Source organism: Pristiophorus japonicus, chromosome 12 (genome assembly GCF_044704955.1).
Source record: "Pristiophorus japonicus isolate sPriJap1 chromosome 12, sPriJap1.hap1, whole genome shotgun sequence".
In the NCBI taxonomy this organism is placed as follows: domain Eukaryota; kingdom Metazoa; phylum Chordata; class Chondrichthyes; family Pristiophoridae; genus Pristiophorus; species Pristiophorus japonicus.
The window spans coordinates 8253744-8269375 of NC_091988.1; the positions used below are offsets into that span (position 1 = coordinate 8253744).

At 44.6% G+C, this 15632-nt stretch overlaps 1 protein-coding gene across 3 annotated transcripts in view; it reads left to right on the forward strand.

Moving 5' to 3' along the window:
- Positions 1 to 15632, forward strand: part of LOC139277132 (contactin-4-like) — a 1961053-nt gene that overhangs the window by 1697356 nt on the left and 248065 nt on the right. For all 3 annotated transcript variants that reach the window (XM_070895154.1, XM_070895156.1, XM_070895155.1), the window contains exons 15-16: positions 2003 to 2161; positions 7701 to 7850. In XM_070895154.1, the coding sequence (XP_070751255.1) occupies positions 2003 to 2161; positions 7701 to 7850 (309 nt within the window). The remainder of the gene's footprint in view (positions 1 to 2002; positions 2162 to 7700; positions 7851 to 15632) is intronic.

Sequence of the window (15632 nt, forward strand, 5' to 3'; positions counted from 1 at the left end):
CCTCCTCCAACCCCCCCCCCAACACCCCCGCGATCAAAAGTCTCCCCGCACCAACCTGTTTCTTGTAGCCTTCAGAGTGGTTTGAGTCTTGAACTCAATTTATAAAGTTCAAAAGGGATATTGTCTTTCGGCGTTAATGCTTTGAAATTTCTTGACATAGATGTGATCAGTGACACAAACCAGTAGCTTCATCCCTGCATTATCGTGTCTCGAAGAATTCCGTCGCAAACGTGCTGTGTATGACTCCTGGTGCTGATCTGGTGGCCCGGACTCGAGCCATGCAGCCCGCCCCTCCCCCCCGGGCTCCTCCAGCTCCTGCTCCCCCAGGCTCCCCGGCAAGCTTCCCTCGACACACACACATCGCACGCACTCCACCAACTGAATGGGAGGAACAGCACTGGCAGCAGAGGATGCAGGCAATGGAGGTGCGAGAGGCTACAACACTGAACTGGAGTCTAAGTGAGCGCAGGAAGGCAGCGGCCGGCCTGTGCGGCAGGCCACTCGGCCAGGGATAGGGGCGGTGAACATCGGGTCGTCCCTTCGGCCAGGGATAGGGGGCGGCGAACCGGCAGGACGTGCTGGGAGGGCGAGGAGCTACTGCGCATGCGCGCAGACTCCACTGCGCATGCGCACAGCTGCAGGCACTGTTTTCGGCGCAGGGCTGTAGCTCCGCCCCCCCACTGTGATTGCCACGCCACGCCAGACCCTAGGATGGTCCACGGAGCGGGGAGAATCAGCAGCTACATTTTCACCGCCGTTTTTGGAGTAGAAAGTTGGCGCACCATGGGTAAGTGCACTGGAAAAATGGGTTGGGGAAACTTGGGGCCCATAGAAACCATCTAATAGACTGTAGTTCAAGTGAGAAAGGGGGTAAAATTATATAAAGCCAAAATGTAAATGTTGCTGAGAATTGCTCTGTTGGTTCATTATGTGTTAAGACCATGGTTTAGTACAAATATTTATGGCATAAATAAGCGCATTTAGTACAATGCAATTTCACTCAGACAAAGCAGCTTTTGGCATCACACACTGAACCTGGGCCCATCTGCGTGCTATTACTTGCAGTTGTAGTAATCTGTTCACAGTCCGTATTTATTGAAACCTATTTTTTTTACAAGAACTGGATTCCATCCTTGGCTTATACAAGTGCTGTAAACAGAACCATTTATCTTTTTGAAAAGGGAGGGATTGATGGAAAACATAGGACAGCAAAAGGCCAATGAGTCTCCTACATCCTATTTCTGCAGAGATCATTTCATTTCTGTCTACTTTATGCATCCTCCAACTCTGCTAATTAAATATAAATATATCTTGGAAAGGCACGTGCTTCTAAGAAGACTGAGTAGAAAATCAAACCAAGTCAGGCAATTTCCTCCACAGCCCAGTCGTAATTTTAAGGTGCATTGGATTCTGCTGCATCTACCTTTGGCTAGATTATTCTTCGTGTCAAATTTCTCAAACACACTGAACTTGCCTCCACAGTGCACACACCGTTTATATAAAGTCGAAGTTTGGGCTTCAGTAGATTTTGCCTGTATGATGTCCACAAGATGAAACATTTCCTCTCCTATATTTTCCGAGGCCTCTGTGTTTAATGGCATGCACTGTTGCATGAGCAATGAGATTTAGATGCTTTCAACATGAATCTCACCAGCTCAAATCCTGGCCAGAACATATTTAAGTGAAACATCTGATTTTTATTATTTATTCACATTGTTGTGCAAAAAAAGTGATGTTTTTTAAAGTCTGTAATAAGATCAAAAGCCAGCTCAGCTCACATCTGTTTAGATTTACCCTACATTGTTCCTTATAGCTCAGTCTCTTTTGTCTGGAAAAACCATAGCAGCTGTTTCTTATCTGAACCTGCAGTCTCCTGCAGTCTGCTGTTAACAAAGATGTGGTTTGCAATCCTGCTGTACCGAACGTTCTTTGCTTTAAACAATTGATGTCCTGTTATCCATCATATGACATCCTCTCACGTGTTGTGTGTCTTTTATATTAGTTCCCCCAGGTCCACCAGGGAGTGTGATAGTGGAGGAGATCACAGAAACCACAGCCCAACTCTCGTGGAGCCCTGGCATTGACAATCACAGCCCAATCTCAATGTACACTGTGCAGGCACGAACCCCCTTTTCAGTGGGTTGGCAGGCTCTCAATACAGGTAAATGCTGCATTGATGTTTAGAAATGGCATGATGAAAATGGGTCTATTTTTATCTTTCATTATGCATATATTTTACCAATAAACTTGGATCGTTTCATTTTGGATATCCTATTTGATAACATTTGGGCTTATTTATGATAAAAAAGCATGATTTTGGAATTTTACATTTGTTAAATTCCCTATTTTGTGGCTCAGAAACCACTTTTCAGGCATTTATATTGTCACCAGCAAAAACAATCAACTTGCCTTAACATTTAAATTAAAGGTGTTGCTATGGGACCCCGCATGGGTCCTAGCTATTCCTGCCTTTTTGTGGGATATGTGGAACATTCTTTGTTCCAGTCCGACTCGGGTCCCCTCCCTCCCTCACCTCTTTTTCCGGTCCATTGATGACTGTATCGGTGCTGTTTCCTGCTCTCGCCCTGAACTTGAAAATTTCATTCACTTTGCATCCAATTTCCACCCTTCCCCCACCTTCACTTGGTCCATCTCCGACTCTTCCCTTCCCTTCCTCGACTTCTCTGTCTCCATCTCTGGGGATAGGCTTTCGACCAGCATCCACTATAAGCCCACTGACTCCCACAGCTATCTGGGCTACACTTCCTCCCACCCTGCATCCTGTAAGGTCTCCATTCCACTCTCCCAGTTTCTCCATCTCCGTCGCATCTGATCTGACGATGCCACCTTTCACTAGTGCCTCTGACATGTCTTCCTTTTTCCTCAACCGAGGATTCCCTTCCGCTGTGGTTAACATGGCCCTCGACCGTGTCCGTTCTATTTCCCGCACCTCGGCACTCACTCCTTCCCCTCCCTCTCAGAACCACGACACAGTTCCCCTTGTCCTCACCTTTCACCCCACCAGCCTCCACGTTCAACGGATCATCCTCCATCATTTTTGCCACCTCCAGCGTGATCCCACCACCAATCACATCCTCCCCTCCCTCCCCTCTCAGCATTCCGAAGGGACCGCTCTTTCCACGACACTCTGGTCCATTCCGCAGTCACCCCCAGCACCCCCTCCCCTTCCCACGGCACCTTCCTGTGCAAGCACAGGAGATGCAACACCTGCCCTTTTACCTCCTCCCTTCCCACTATCCAGGGCCCCAAATACTCCTTCCAGATGAAACAGCGATTTACTTGTACTTCTTTCAATGTAGTAATACTGTATTCGCTGCTCACGATGTGGTCTCCTCTACATTGGGGAGACCAAGCGTAGATTGGGTGACCGCTTTGCGGAACACCTCCGTTCAGTCCGTAAGTGTGACCCTGAACTTCCGGTCGCCTGTCACATTAATTCTCCACTCCACTCCCACTCTGACCTCTCCGTCCTCGGTCTCCTGCACTGTTCCAATGAAGCTCAACGCAAGCTCGAAGGACAGCACCTCATCTTTCGTTTAGGCCCTTTACAGCGTTCCGGACTCAACATCAAGTTCAACAATCTCAGAGCGTAACCGCTACCAATCTTTGGCTCCCTCCCCCGTCCCCCCCGCCCCCCGACCCCGGCCCCCGCCCGGCCCTCAGAATTGGTGACATTCTCCCTTATGTAATACCTTTGACAATGAGTTTCCGTCACTTTGGATTTAATTTTGGTGCAATAATGTAAAAGAGAAAAGCAGAACCACTGAACACATTTTGCTATTTGCACTGATCTCTGAATAAACTGCTAAATGAACCATACACATGGGCGGTAGGAATGTTTAGGTTTAACTTTAGTTTGGTCCAGTCTTGTTCTGAAATAAATATAAAACCATTGGTGCCTCAAAGCATTGCTTTGGAATCGTAGCATGGGGCATCAGCGTACTGAGGTGTAGAATGGCTCCTCCACACCACCAAGTTGCGATTTCTCTTGCATTGCTGTAGGGTGGTGCTAATCAGAGGTTACAGGGTGAGAAAATCAAAGGAGAGTCAGAAGTATAGGTGGCAATAGTGGGGACCTTAAATAAGGTTTCATAGCCACAATTGTAAATCAGGTAGTGCAGAAGGGGAGCAGTGAAGAGGAAGTAACATACCTGAAGAAGAGTACGATTTATAACGGGTTCAATTACTGGTCTGTGTTGAGGTACCTGATCTCAGCCAGAATGGTGATAGGAGCACTACAATTAGCTTTGCTGCTCATGGATTAGGGAGAAGAAAATCAGCCCCATTTCTGCTCTTGATTGCTATATGATGACTCCCTCCCCTCCCTCCCCCCTACGCCCCAACCCCACCTTCACCCCCACACGGCCTACCAGATGTTCACATTTGTGGGACGTGGCCAAGGACAGAATCAAGCTTGACTGTGATGCTTCTTGCAGTTCAATAGCTAATTAACACTTAGATACATACCCCCGGAATAGCCCTTTGAGTGAGGTACTGGAGGAAGACTGCTCCGACTGACCTGCACTCCAATGGGGTGTCGATGTTTTTGGTCGGAGGGGGAAGGGAGAGAAAATCGACAATTATATCGGAAAGTCTGTCCATAATATAAATATAAGATTTGGATGGTCACTAATAAGTCCAATAAAGAATTCAGGAGGAACTTATTTAGCCATAGAGTGGTTAGAATGTGGAACTTGCTACCACAGGGAGTAGTTGAGGGGATTAGCAGAGATGCAATTAAGGGGAATTTGGATAAGTACATGAGGGAGAAAGGAATAGGATACATTGATGGGGCGAGAGAAAGAAGGGAGGGAAGAGGCTGGTGTGGAGCATAACCACCGGCACGGACCCGCTGGGCCGCGTGTTTCTGTGCTATAAATTCTATGTAATATGGAAGTTCCTTCGAATCCAGTCTTTTCATCATATCCGGTGTTTTCACACTCAGATAGCACCTCAGCCTATCTAAGGATCCTCTCATAAAGTTCCGTAACAAACTCCACTGCTCGGGAGGGAGTTCCAGGATGAAGGAACGGCGATATATTTCCAAGTCAGGATGGTGTGTGACTTGGAGGGGGATTTTTGCCTGCTGTGTGGGGAGTGTTTGTATTTACATGTTTGGGTACAGATAGATCCGTTTCATTCATTGCATCAATTTTTGCCTCTTTTTGAAAGGCGTGATTACGGTGTGCAGACAGTGCTTTTTTAACTTCAGATTTATTGGCTAGTTACTGCACTGTAGAAGTATTTTATGGGCAGACAATGGTGTGGCACAAAAGTCCTTGATATCATCACATTTTTTGTGTCGGGTAAGGGCACTGCAATAGCCTGTAGTGTCAATGACCATTCCTCCTGGTACAGTGGCAGCTGTAGCAAGATATGGCTCCATATAAATATTCTTTATATAAATATTCATTCAGATCATTATAACAACTGAAACACACAAAGAGTGCTCATTTTGTATCAGGCTAGCACTGACAAAACTTTTGTATATAGCATAGGGGCTGGTACTGTAATCCCTTGCTTCATTCGCAGTTCTTGAATTTGTGCTAACTTGTTGCATTTTTTTCCTCAAAAATCTTGATATCAGTTATTACAGTGCACTGAGTCAGCTGGTGATTAGCATCGGATAGGGGCTCGAAGCGAGTGACTGCTGATGTTTCATATACCCGTGGTGATAAGAAAATGTGATAGCTTCTTGGCATCTGCTCCAGGCACCTGTATTGACTTGCAGAAACCATCTGATGATGTATCGCATCATCTGTACTCCAGGATTTCCCCTGGTTTTGGCCACGTTGTCTGACAGCTGCTGCAGTTTAGGGAGATTTTTACTCGGTGCTATCGGTTCCCATTATCTCACCATTAGCTTTCCATTACTTTTTCAGAGGATCTTATTTATATTTTGTGATAATGCCCTGCTTTACAGCCCACTGTTTAAGTGGGGAAAAAACTCATACTCACCCTCAGAAAATAGGGCTGCATAACATCATTATAGATGGCACTGGCAAAGGGCTGCAAAAATACACAGTAGGCCTTTACTACAGGATTCGTTTGAATAAAGCGTATTTAACATTGATGTTCCTTGAACGTGTTGTCACCTTGCAAATCCGTGCCCATCTTTCCCGCAACTCCCCATTTGAATCCCTCCAATCAGGGTCCTGCTCCACCACAGTACCGAAACAGCTCTCATCAAAGTCACAGATGACATCCTTTGTGACTGTGACAAAGGTAAACTATCCCTCCTCGTCCTTCTGGACCTGTCTGCGGCCTTTGACACGGTTGTCCACTCCATCCTCCTCCAACGTCCCTCCACCGTCGTCCAGCTGGGTGGGACTGCACTCGCCTGGTTCCATTCTTATCCATCTAACCATAGCCAGAGAATCATCTGCAACGGCTTCTCTTCCCACCCCCGCATCGTTACCTCTGGTGTCCCCCAAGGATCTATCCTTGGTCCCCTCCTATTTCTCATCTACATGCTGCCCCTTGGCAACATCATCTGAAAACACAGCGTCAGTTTCCACATGTACGCTGATGACACCCAGCTCTCCCTCACTATCACTTCTCTAGACCCCTCCATGGTCTCTAAATTATCAGACTGCTTGTCCGACATCCAGTTCTCGATGAGCAGAAATTTCTCCAATGGAATATTGGGAAGACCAAAGCCATTGTTTTTGGTCCCCGTCACAAACTCCGTTCCCTCGCCACTGACTCCATCCCTTTCCCTAACATCTGTCTGAGACTGAACCAGACTGTTCGCAACCTTGGTGCCATATTTCACCTGGAATGAGCATCACTAAAGCTGCCTATTTCCACCTCCGTAACATCGCCTGTCTCCGCCCTTGCCTCAGCTCATCCGCTGCTGAAGCCCTCATCCATATCTTCGATACCTCCAGACTTGACTATTCCAATGCACTCCTGGCTGACCTCCCACATTCTACTTTACATAAACTAGAGGTCATCCAAAACTCGACTGCCTGTGTCCTAACTTGCATCAAGTCCCATTCAACCATCATCCCTGTGCTCACTGACCAACATTGACTCCTGGTTAAGCAATGCCTCGATTAAAAAATTCTCATCCTTATTTTCAAATCCCTCCATGGCCTCGCTCCTCCCTATCTCTGTAATCTCCTCCAGCTCCACAATGCCCCTCCCCAAGATATCTGCGCTCCTCTAATTCTGCCCTCTTGAGCATCCCTGACTATAATTGTTCAACCATTGGTGGCCGTGCCTTCTGTTGCCTAAGCCCTAAGCTCTGGAATTCCCTCCCTAAACCTCTTCACCTCTCTACCTCTCTTTCTTCCTTTAAGACGCTCCTTAAAACCTACCTCTTTGACCAAGCTTTTGGATATCTGCACTAATTTCTCCTTATATGGCTCAATGTCAAATTTTTGGTTATATAATGCTCCTGTGAAGCGCATTGGAAAGCTTTACTATGTTAAAGGTGCTATATAAATACAGGTTGTTGTTGTTCTGAGAGTGATGATGTTCCTAAATCATTTGTTGACCTTATGACACAGTTAGTTAGCTATAATCTTGGAAAGAGAGCAATTTTTCTGTAGTATTCTTAAATATTACTTAAGAAAGGAATTGTCTGTTCCAATTTTGATAATGGGACTGTGCTTTCTCTATAAGTGGATTACATTTGATATGTTAAAGTTAACATCTCATGCTTGTACTTGCAGTTCCTGAGGTCATTGATGGCGATGCTGTAACAGCGACAGTGATCGACTTAAGTCCCTGGGTGGAATATGAATTCCGAGTTGTTGCTAGTAACAATATTGGCATTGGGGAGCCGAGCTTACCGTCTGAAAAATCAAGGACAGAAGAAGCCCGTAAGTGACCGATGATTATTACTGAGAATGTCCTCACATTCTGCAATGACAGTAATTGTACAAATTGCGCCATTGTTATCCAGGATGCCTTTACACGGGTCAGACAGTGAAAAACGTGGCGTAATAAAAGTGTGGCCTATAAGGATCTTATTGAAACCTGTATCATACAGTACAATCCGAGAGAATTATTCTGTGGTATGCTTTAAAACTTTTTCCAAAAGCCTGTGAAATCCTGTAAAAATTATATCAGATGACCTGCAGAACTTTGGAAAGGGATATGTGATCAAACTATCTCTGTGATTGTGACCTCGGAACAGGTCATTTCACATGTGGATAGGAATACCTCTCAATTCATTACTTTGATGGAATACATGTGTTTCTTTAAATAAGGCAAAAGTAATATGTTAAAACTTGTTTTATGTGTAGTTACTTATTTTGATATAAACTAATTGTACAAATATGTACTTTTCACATTGCACACTATCATGGGTAATTAATAACTCGGGCCATCAACTGAAAGATCTTTTCTCTTATATTAATTAAAGGTCACATCAATTGTGCAACATTAGGTAACGATTTTAACTTAATTAAACTTTGAATCCGAAAGCCTTACCAGCGATGCATGATTCGGGTCTTTAATGTAATAGTTGGCACCATCCATCATCCTGCTATATAAACTGTATGAGCTGTGAATGGAAAGCTGTCAAGACGTTTCCTGATAGCAGGCACTGCAGGGTGGTCTGCAGATACCATCATCTCCAAAAAAAGGCATTTCAGCACTTTTGTGTGGAATTTCTGCTTGCATCATCTTTTAAAAGCATTGTGAAATACAGTCATGGAGCAAGGGAAAAGAAAACTTGGAATGAAATGTGTTCACAGAGATTCAAAGGGAAGTTTAAAAAAAAAAACGAAAGAAATTGCATTTACATAGTGACTTTCATGGGCTCAGGATGTCCCAAAGTGCTTTGCAGCCGTTGAAGTACTTTTGAAGTGTAGGGGCTAAATTTAACCCTTTCCACTTGGCAGAAATCAGGAGGGTGGACGGTTAAAAATAAGCAGGTTACTTATCCACTCAGATCCCGATCATCGCCGATGTTAACCTGCACGGGGGGAGAAACCATCAAAGACCACAAACTGTGGCAATCCGTGTCCAGGCCAGGAATTAATGATTTGATTGAACAAGCTAGGATTGCCAAAGAATCCGAGAAACGTAGATAGAGGAAAGAATGTCAGTATCCTGCGACTATGCCATCAACTGGGCTATCTTTCATATGTCAGGTTCATGTTAAAATATGTCTCTCTAGGAATGGTTTACAAAGCTATCTAAAGGCTCACTAAACGTGGCCAATCTGAAAATGTGAATTTTTTTACGCTGAGAAGCAATTTTACTTGATTATCGAGGGATTGCCAAGAAAGTGTACCATAAGTAGAAAGAGCTTCGAGCCAGACAGACTGAGTGAGCGAGACTAGGAGAGGGATAAAATGTTACACTGAAGTATTGCTCTTCGTAAAACATGCAGTAGGAAAATGTAATTATTTACAGAAGCATTAAATAATTGTGCTCGGTGAAGTGATGCAGACTGCACACTACATGGTTGGGAATAAATCAAACTTTCTGTTTTTACAAAACAAGCTTCTTAGTAGTCTTCTGAAATAGAGTTGCTGCATACGATCAGATAGTTATTACCAGCAATATGGTAAACTATTCCCATTTCATTAAAATTTGCTATAACTAAACGCGATGACAAAATCTTTAATTCGAAAGTCCCTAAACAACTTGAACCCAACATATGGACCCTGGTTTTCTGTCCATAAAACTTTAAAAAAACATCAATCGTTACTAAATACTAATAGAATATTAAGTGAATGTAAAGTACAGCTACAACTGAGTATTAAGGAATACACTACACGAGTTGTTATTTTGGTAGAATTTTGATTGGAGTGTAGAGATGTCACAGTCGATCGATTGGTTGGGTTTATTGCACTGTCTCACCGTGCATTACATCAGGATTTACTGTATTCATGTAGGGTCAGGTATATTGACAAAATATGTAGTGCAGTTAACAGTGACGTTTGGATGCGACACTCCTTACACAGTTGTTCTACAGTTTATTTCAACAACATACAATGGCTTCATTATTACAAACACCAAATGAGTTCTCCCAATTAGGTGTCAACCTTATTAAGGATTGTAATTCCTAAACCTTTCATTGTAACCAGCTTTTATTGCAGTCTCTACTGCGGCGCTTTTAAAGTTTGGTCGGCAATTCAATCCTTGATAAAATGGCCCCCTCCCTCCCATTGAGAGGAATATTTTACCAGTCGCCATGTGTTTGAATATTAAGGTTTAAACGTATTTCTGGAGAGATTAAAACATAAGAGCTTTGTAAACATTTTATGAAGGCTACATTTCAAGGCTAAATTCCACAGATTTTTCATTTGTTACTATTGTGCCTCTGTAAATGAAGAAAAAAAAGGCTGCTGAGAATTCAGCAATTAGTATAAACTTTAATACTAGGAGAAAACACATAGTCATGTAACAGCAACTACCACTAAATGGTCTAGTAAAGAGAAATGCATCAGTTATAATTATATAAAGTTTTGATCTTAATTTTAGTAGCTGGAGGCGAATATTAAAAAGCTGATATTTGCAGCAAAATATGTAGAATTCAGATAGTAGAAAAGCTTAAAATAATTATGTTCATGTTGTGTTTTTTAATTCACGCCTGAGTTAATAACAACAGTGACCAATACAACCAAAAAAATGCTAATGATGGTTCCTTAGCCAACAATAATTAAAAGAAGACTGGTTAGCCTGCCACCAATTGCTTCAAATTGGCGGTTATTATATTGTTGACATTTTGCCAAAATCAACATCTGCAGGCGACAGGCTTTTTTCAGTCATGAAAATGTTGCTGATAGTGATACCAGTAGTCTCGAGCTTAATAGAGTTTCAACCATCGTCTTTCCAGGATTGTCTATCATCACAGTAAATGTAGGAATTGATTATGCTGCTGAACAAGACTGTGTTTTAAACCATGGAAGGATAGCGACAGCGTGACTGTGACTGATACCTTTCAGCCAGCGGGGCTTTTGGCAAGGGGGACATGTGGTCCTTTGGGCAGCAGATCTCCTTTCCACGGCATTTCAGTATAAGTTTCTGCTTTCATAGCGGCCATCTACCCTGACTGTTACACCACTATTTTCACACAGTATCAAGCATTCGAAGGTCAGAGCTTTGTTTCCATTTTCTAGATGTTATGCTTATATGTCTAGAATGTTCAAGTTATGATTTTAGTTTGTTGCAACCAAAAATACTGAAGAGGCCACGGGCTAAATAGGAATTTAAAGTCGCATTGAGGATGACTTTCACCTGCTGTGTCTGATGTTAACAGGGCAGTAAGGGCCTCAAAATCTGTTTTGACAGCCTCGTTAATGTCAACGGCGCGGCCAGCATCATTCTGAAAGGGGCCTCCAGCTGCCTGCCCAAACTGTCCATCCACCTCAGGCAGTAAGCCTCTTTTAACATGCAAATTGGGGTCCAGGGACCCTGATTAGCATTTCAGGTTGGAGCTAGTTGGAGCGCGTGCCTTGTAAACTCCAACTAGTTCCATGGACAATGAAGCCAAACAGGCCCAGCAGAGGCAAGTCTGCAATTATTTTTGTTGGGTCGAGAGGGCTTTTGGGATTGCAACCCTCCCCAACCCTTCCCAAACTACACGCTCACCCAGCTGAACCCTTCCCAAACTACACGCTCACCCAGCTGAACCCTTCCCAAACTACACGCTCACCCAGCTGAACCCTTCCCAAACTACACACTCACCCAGCTGAACCCTTCCCAAACTACACGCTCACCCAGCTGAACCCTTCCCAAACTACACACTCACCCAGCTGAACCCTTCCCAAACTACACACTCACCCAGCTGAACCCTTCCCAAACTACACGCTCACCCAGCTGAACCCTTCCCAAACTACCCGCTCACCCAGCTGAACCCTTCCCAAACGACACGCTCACCCAGCTGAACCCTTCCCAAACTACACGCTCACCCAGCTGAACCCTTCCCAAACTACACGCTCACCCAGCTGAACCCTTCCCAAACTACACGCTCACCCAGCTGAACCCTTTCCAAACTACACTCTCACCCAGCTGAACCCTTCCCAAACTACACGCTCACCCAGCTGAACCCTTTCCAAACTACACTCTCACCCAGCTGAACCCTTCCCAAACTACCCGCTCACCCAGCTGAACCCTTCCCAAACTACACGCTCACCCAGCTGAACCCTTCCCAAACTACCCGCTCACCCAGCTGAACCCTTCCCAAACTACACGCTCACCCAGCTGAACCCTTCCCAAACTACACGCTCACCCAGCTGAACCCTTCCCAAACTACCCGCTCACCCAGCTGAACCCTTCCCAAACTACCCGCTCACCCAGCTGAACCCTTCCCAAACTACACGCTCACCCAGCTGAACCCTTCCCAAACTACACGCTCACCCAGCTGAACCCTTCCCAAACTACACGCTCACCCAGCTGAACCCTTCCCAAACTACCCGCTCACCCAGCTGAACCCTTCCCAAACTACACGCTCACCCAGCTGTCGGCTTTGGTGGCCCGATATTGGCCAGCGTTAATCCAGCGCCCTGTAACTCACTGCCCCGACGTAAATTAGGCCAGGGCCTCAAAATCACGGCCACCGCTTCACTGCAGAAATGGGTGACCAGCCAGCGTCAGACTGTCATTCCTAAAATCAATATTGATCCCAATATGTTATCGGGACAAATTTTGGATCTGACTTCAAGTAGTTTTAAATTAAATTTCATAGCTAATTTTAAACGGAGTTAGATGAACAAAATATTACATTTGGTTCCAATTACCACACCATTTTTTAAAATAAATTTTTCCTGCGCTTCAACACTCTTCATGTGAGCTTGTGAGTAATACGAGAAAAATGTTATGTAATTCATTATCAAATATAAGTTATTTATACCGGGTACTCTATCACAAACCCAATGTCTCTCAAGATCCCAAGTCCCAAGTTGTCCCATTCCAAACTCTGGAAACACAGTTAACTTGCATTGCACAAAAGCAAAATACTGTGGACACGGTCGAGGGACATGTTAACCACAGCGGAGGGGAATCCTCGGTTGAGTAAAAAGGAAGACATGTCAGGGGCACTAGTGTGAAAGGTGGCATCGTCAGATGTGACGGAGAAGGAGAAACTGGGAGAATGGAATGGAGTCCTTACAGGATGCAGGGTGGGAGGAAGTTTAGTCCAGATAGCTGTGGGAGTCAGTGGGCTTATAGTGGATGCTGGTCAAAAGCCTATCCCCAGAGATGGAGACAGAGAATTCGAGGAAGGGAAGGGAAGAGTCGGAGATGGACCATGTGAAGGTGAGGGAAGGGTGGAAATTGGATGCAAAGTGAATTTTTGTAACTTCTAACTTCTGTCATTCCCATTTCAATTTGGCCCATCATCCCTTTTGTCTCTCTAATCTCTCCTGCCTTCCACCAGATCACAGACCTTCCCTTTTGTTCTTTCTTTCCCTCCTTCAGTGGTAAACCCCCACACAGTGGATGCTTAACTAAAAAAGCAATGACATTCAGCCCAACTGGTCTATGCCAGTCTTTATGCTCTCTGCATTAGTTTAAGACATGAGTAAATCAAAAAATTTTCACAGTTGAACATAAACCATTTGAGTGTTGTTGCCGTGGTTTATGACTTCAGCAAAATGGCACCATGTAGATAAGTATTGACACTACTCGTGTGGTATATGGGCTGGACTTTACATTGAGTGGTGTCGAGCTTCCGACAGGCCAGTGCCAGAGCATCTTTTCCCCAAAAGGGTGAGACAGGAATTGTTTCATGAACTTCAATAGTTTCTTCCAAATCAGTGGAAAAAAACCAAGAAAAAGATTAAATTGGAACAGTCTGAAAATAATGTTTTCTCCTCAAAACTGTTAAGTAAGCAAAACATATGTGGGTCCTGGACAAGCAGTTAGCAGAAAGTAAAGACACCTGGCACCAATTTGTTGCTGCATTCCTTATCTTTTATGACTTACGATAACCATTTGATGATTTATTTTAGTTAATCGACAAGTCCCTGCCGATCCTCCACAAAAGTCACAGCATTATCCAGGATGACCGAGACCAACTTGTTATACGTCTGCATAACTAGTCTATTCTTGGTATACTAATTTGATTTGTGGCACACATTGTTTTTCATTTCGCAGTCTGGTAAATGGGGCAGTGGTTGTGATGTTAAAATGCACCATGTCCAACGGGACACCTGTTTTAGTATCACACTGTTTTGAAATCTCTGCCCTTTCTCAGCAGCACTAATGGAGCAGTCAATAAAATCACTATCCCAGTATCAGCTTCTGAAATCAACTCATTGTTGTCAGTCAGCAGAGCTGCTAAATGGACAGGAAGATTTAATTAATACAACATTATATAGTTTATTTAATAAAAAATTAACAAGTCATTTTGTGCAAAAACTCATTTTAATTGATTAGACAAGTTTATAGTGGTTACCAATTCCTCTGCCAATCATAGACTCTGGAGAAACTTTTAAATAATTTTGGAAAACTTTTTTTAATTAAAACTTTGGAAGAAACTTTTAAAACATCCCTCGGAACTCCAGCGGACAACTGACTTCCTAATGCCTGCCCCCAACCAAGCCTCGGGCCACCTACCATCACGGGCGCTACTCGCCGCCGAGCTTGCAGCCAACATTTTGCCGTCGGCAATTAGGCCTATACAGCAGTGCCTGGTCTCCAGTCGTCTTGGAGCCCCTTGCCACTGGACCAAGACCTCGCTCGGCTAAGCCCGTGTAGTTGCCGGTGTGCAACGGCCACCCCACGTTAAAAGAAATCACGCACAGGCGTCTTCCACTCCGTTAACATAAAGTTCGGGACCTGGAATGTCAGGACCATCATGGACAAGTCCAACAGCGACAGGCCGGAACGCCATACTGCCATAGTTGCCCGGGAACTTAGACGCTTTGACATTGACATCGCCACCTCTTCCCTCAATGACTATCTGTCCCACCTGTGACAGAGTCTGTGGCTCTCGTATTGGACTGTTCAGCCACCAGAGAACTCACTTCAGCAGTGGAAGCAAGTCTTCCTCGATTCCGAGGGACTGCCTATGATGATGATGAGTTTTAACTGCATGTAATTTATTAAAATGATTTGAGACATACAACTCATATCTGTTATTTTCTATTTTTTTCTAGAAGTATAGTTTCATTCAGGCATATTTGACTCTTCCCCCCCCCCCGCACATGTTCGACTCCCTCCTCCCCCCAAATGTCGACTCCCCTCCCCCACATGTTCGACTCCCTCCCCCACATGTTCAACTCCCTCCCCCCCCTCACCCGATGTTTGACTCTGCCACCCCCCGCGACTACTGCTTGACCCATCGCCCGTGATGTCAGATTTACCTCGACCTGCTCCCCAGCTGATTTCCAGCCCGTCAACCCGTCAATCTGTCAATCTGTCGGGTGAAAAACCTGATGAAAAAACTGAAAACAGGTCCTGCCATTAAATTGGGCGGCACCTGTGGAAAACCCGTCATTCCGGGATTCCCATCCGCAAATCCTCCCCCCAGCTCTTCCCCGCCTCGGAGTTACTATCGGAGCCCGTGTGTTCCAATGATATATTGCCAAAGCCACATTTGTACTTCGACACTTGTTGTAACTTCCTTGCAGAGACAAGGAAGTTCAGGTGTGGGTCCATTGCAATGACTTTATGGAGAAATTGACTGCCATTGTAAAAGCATG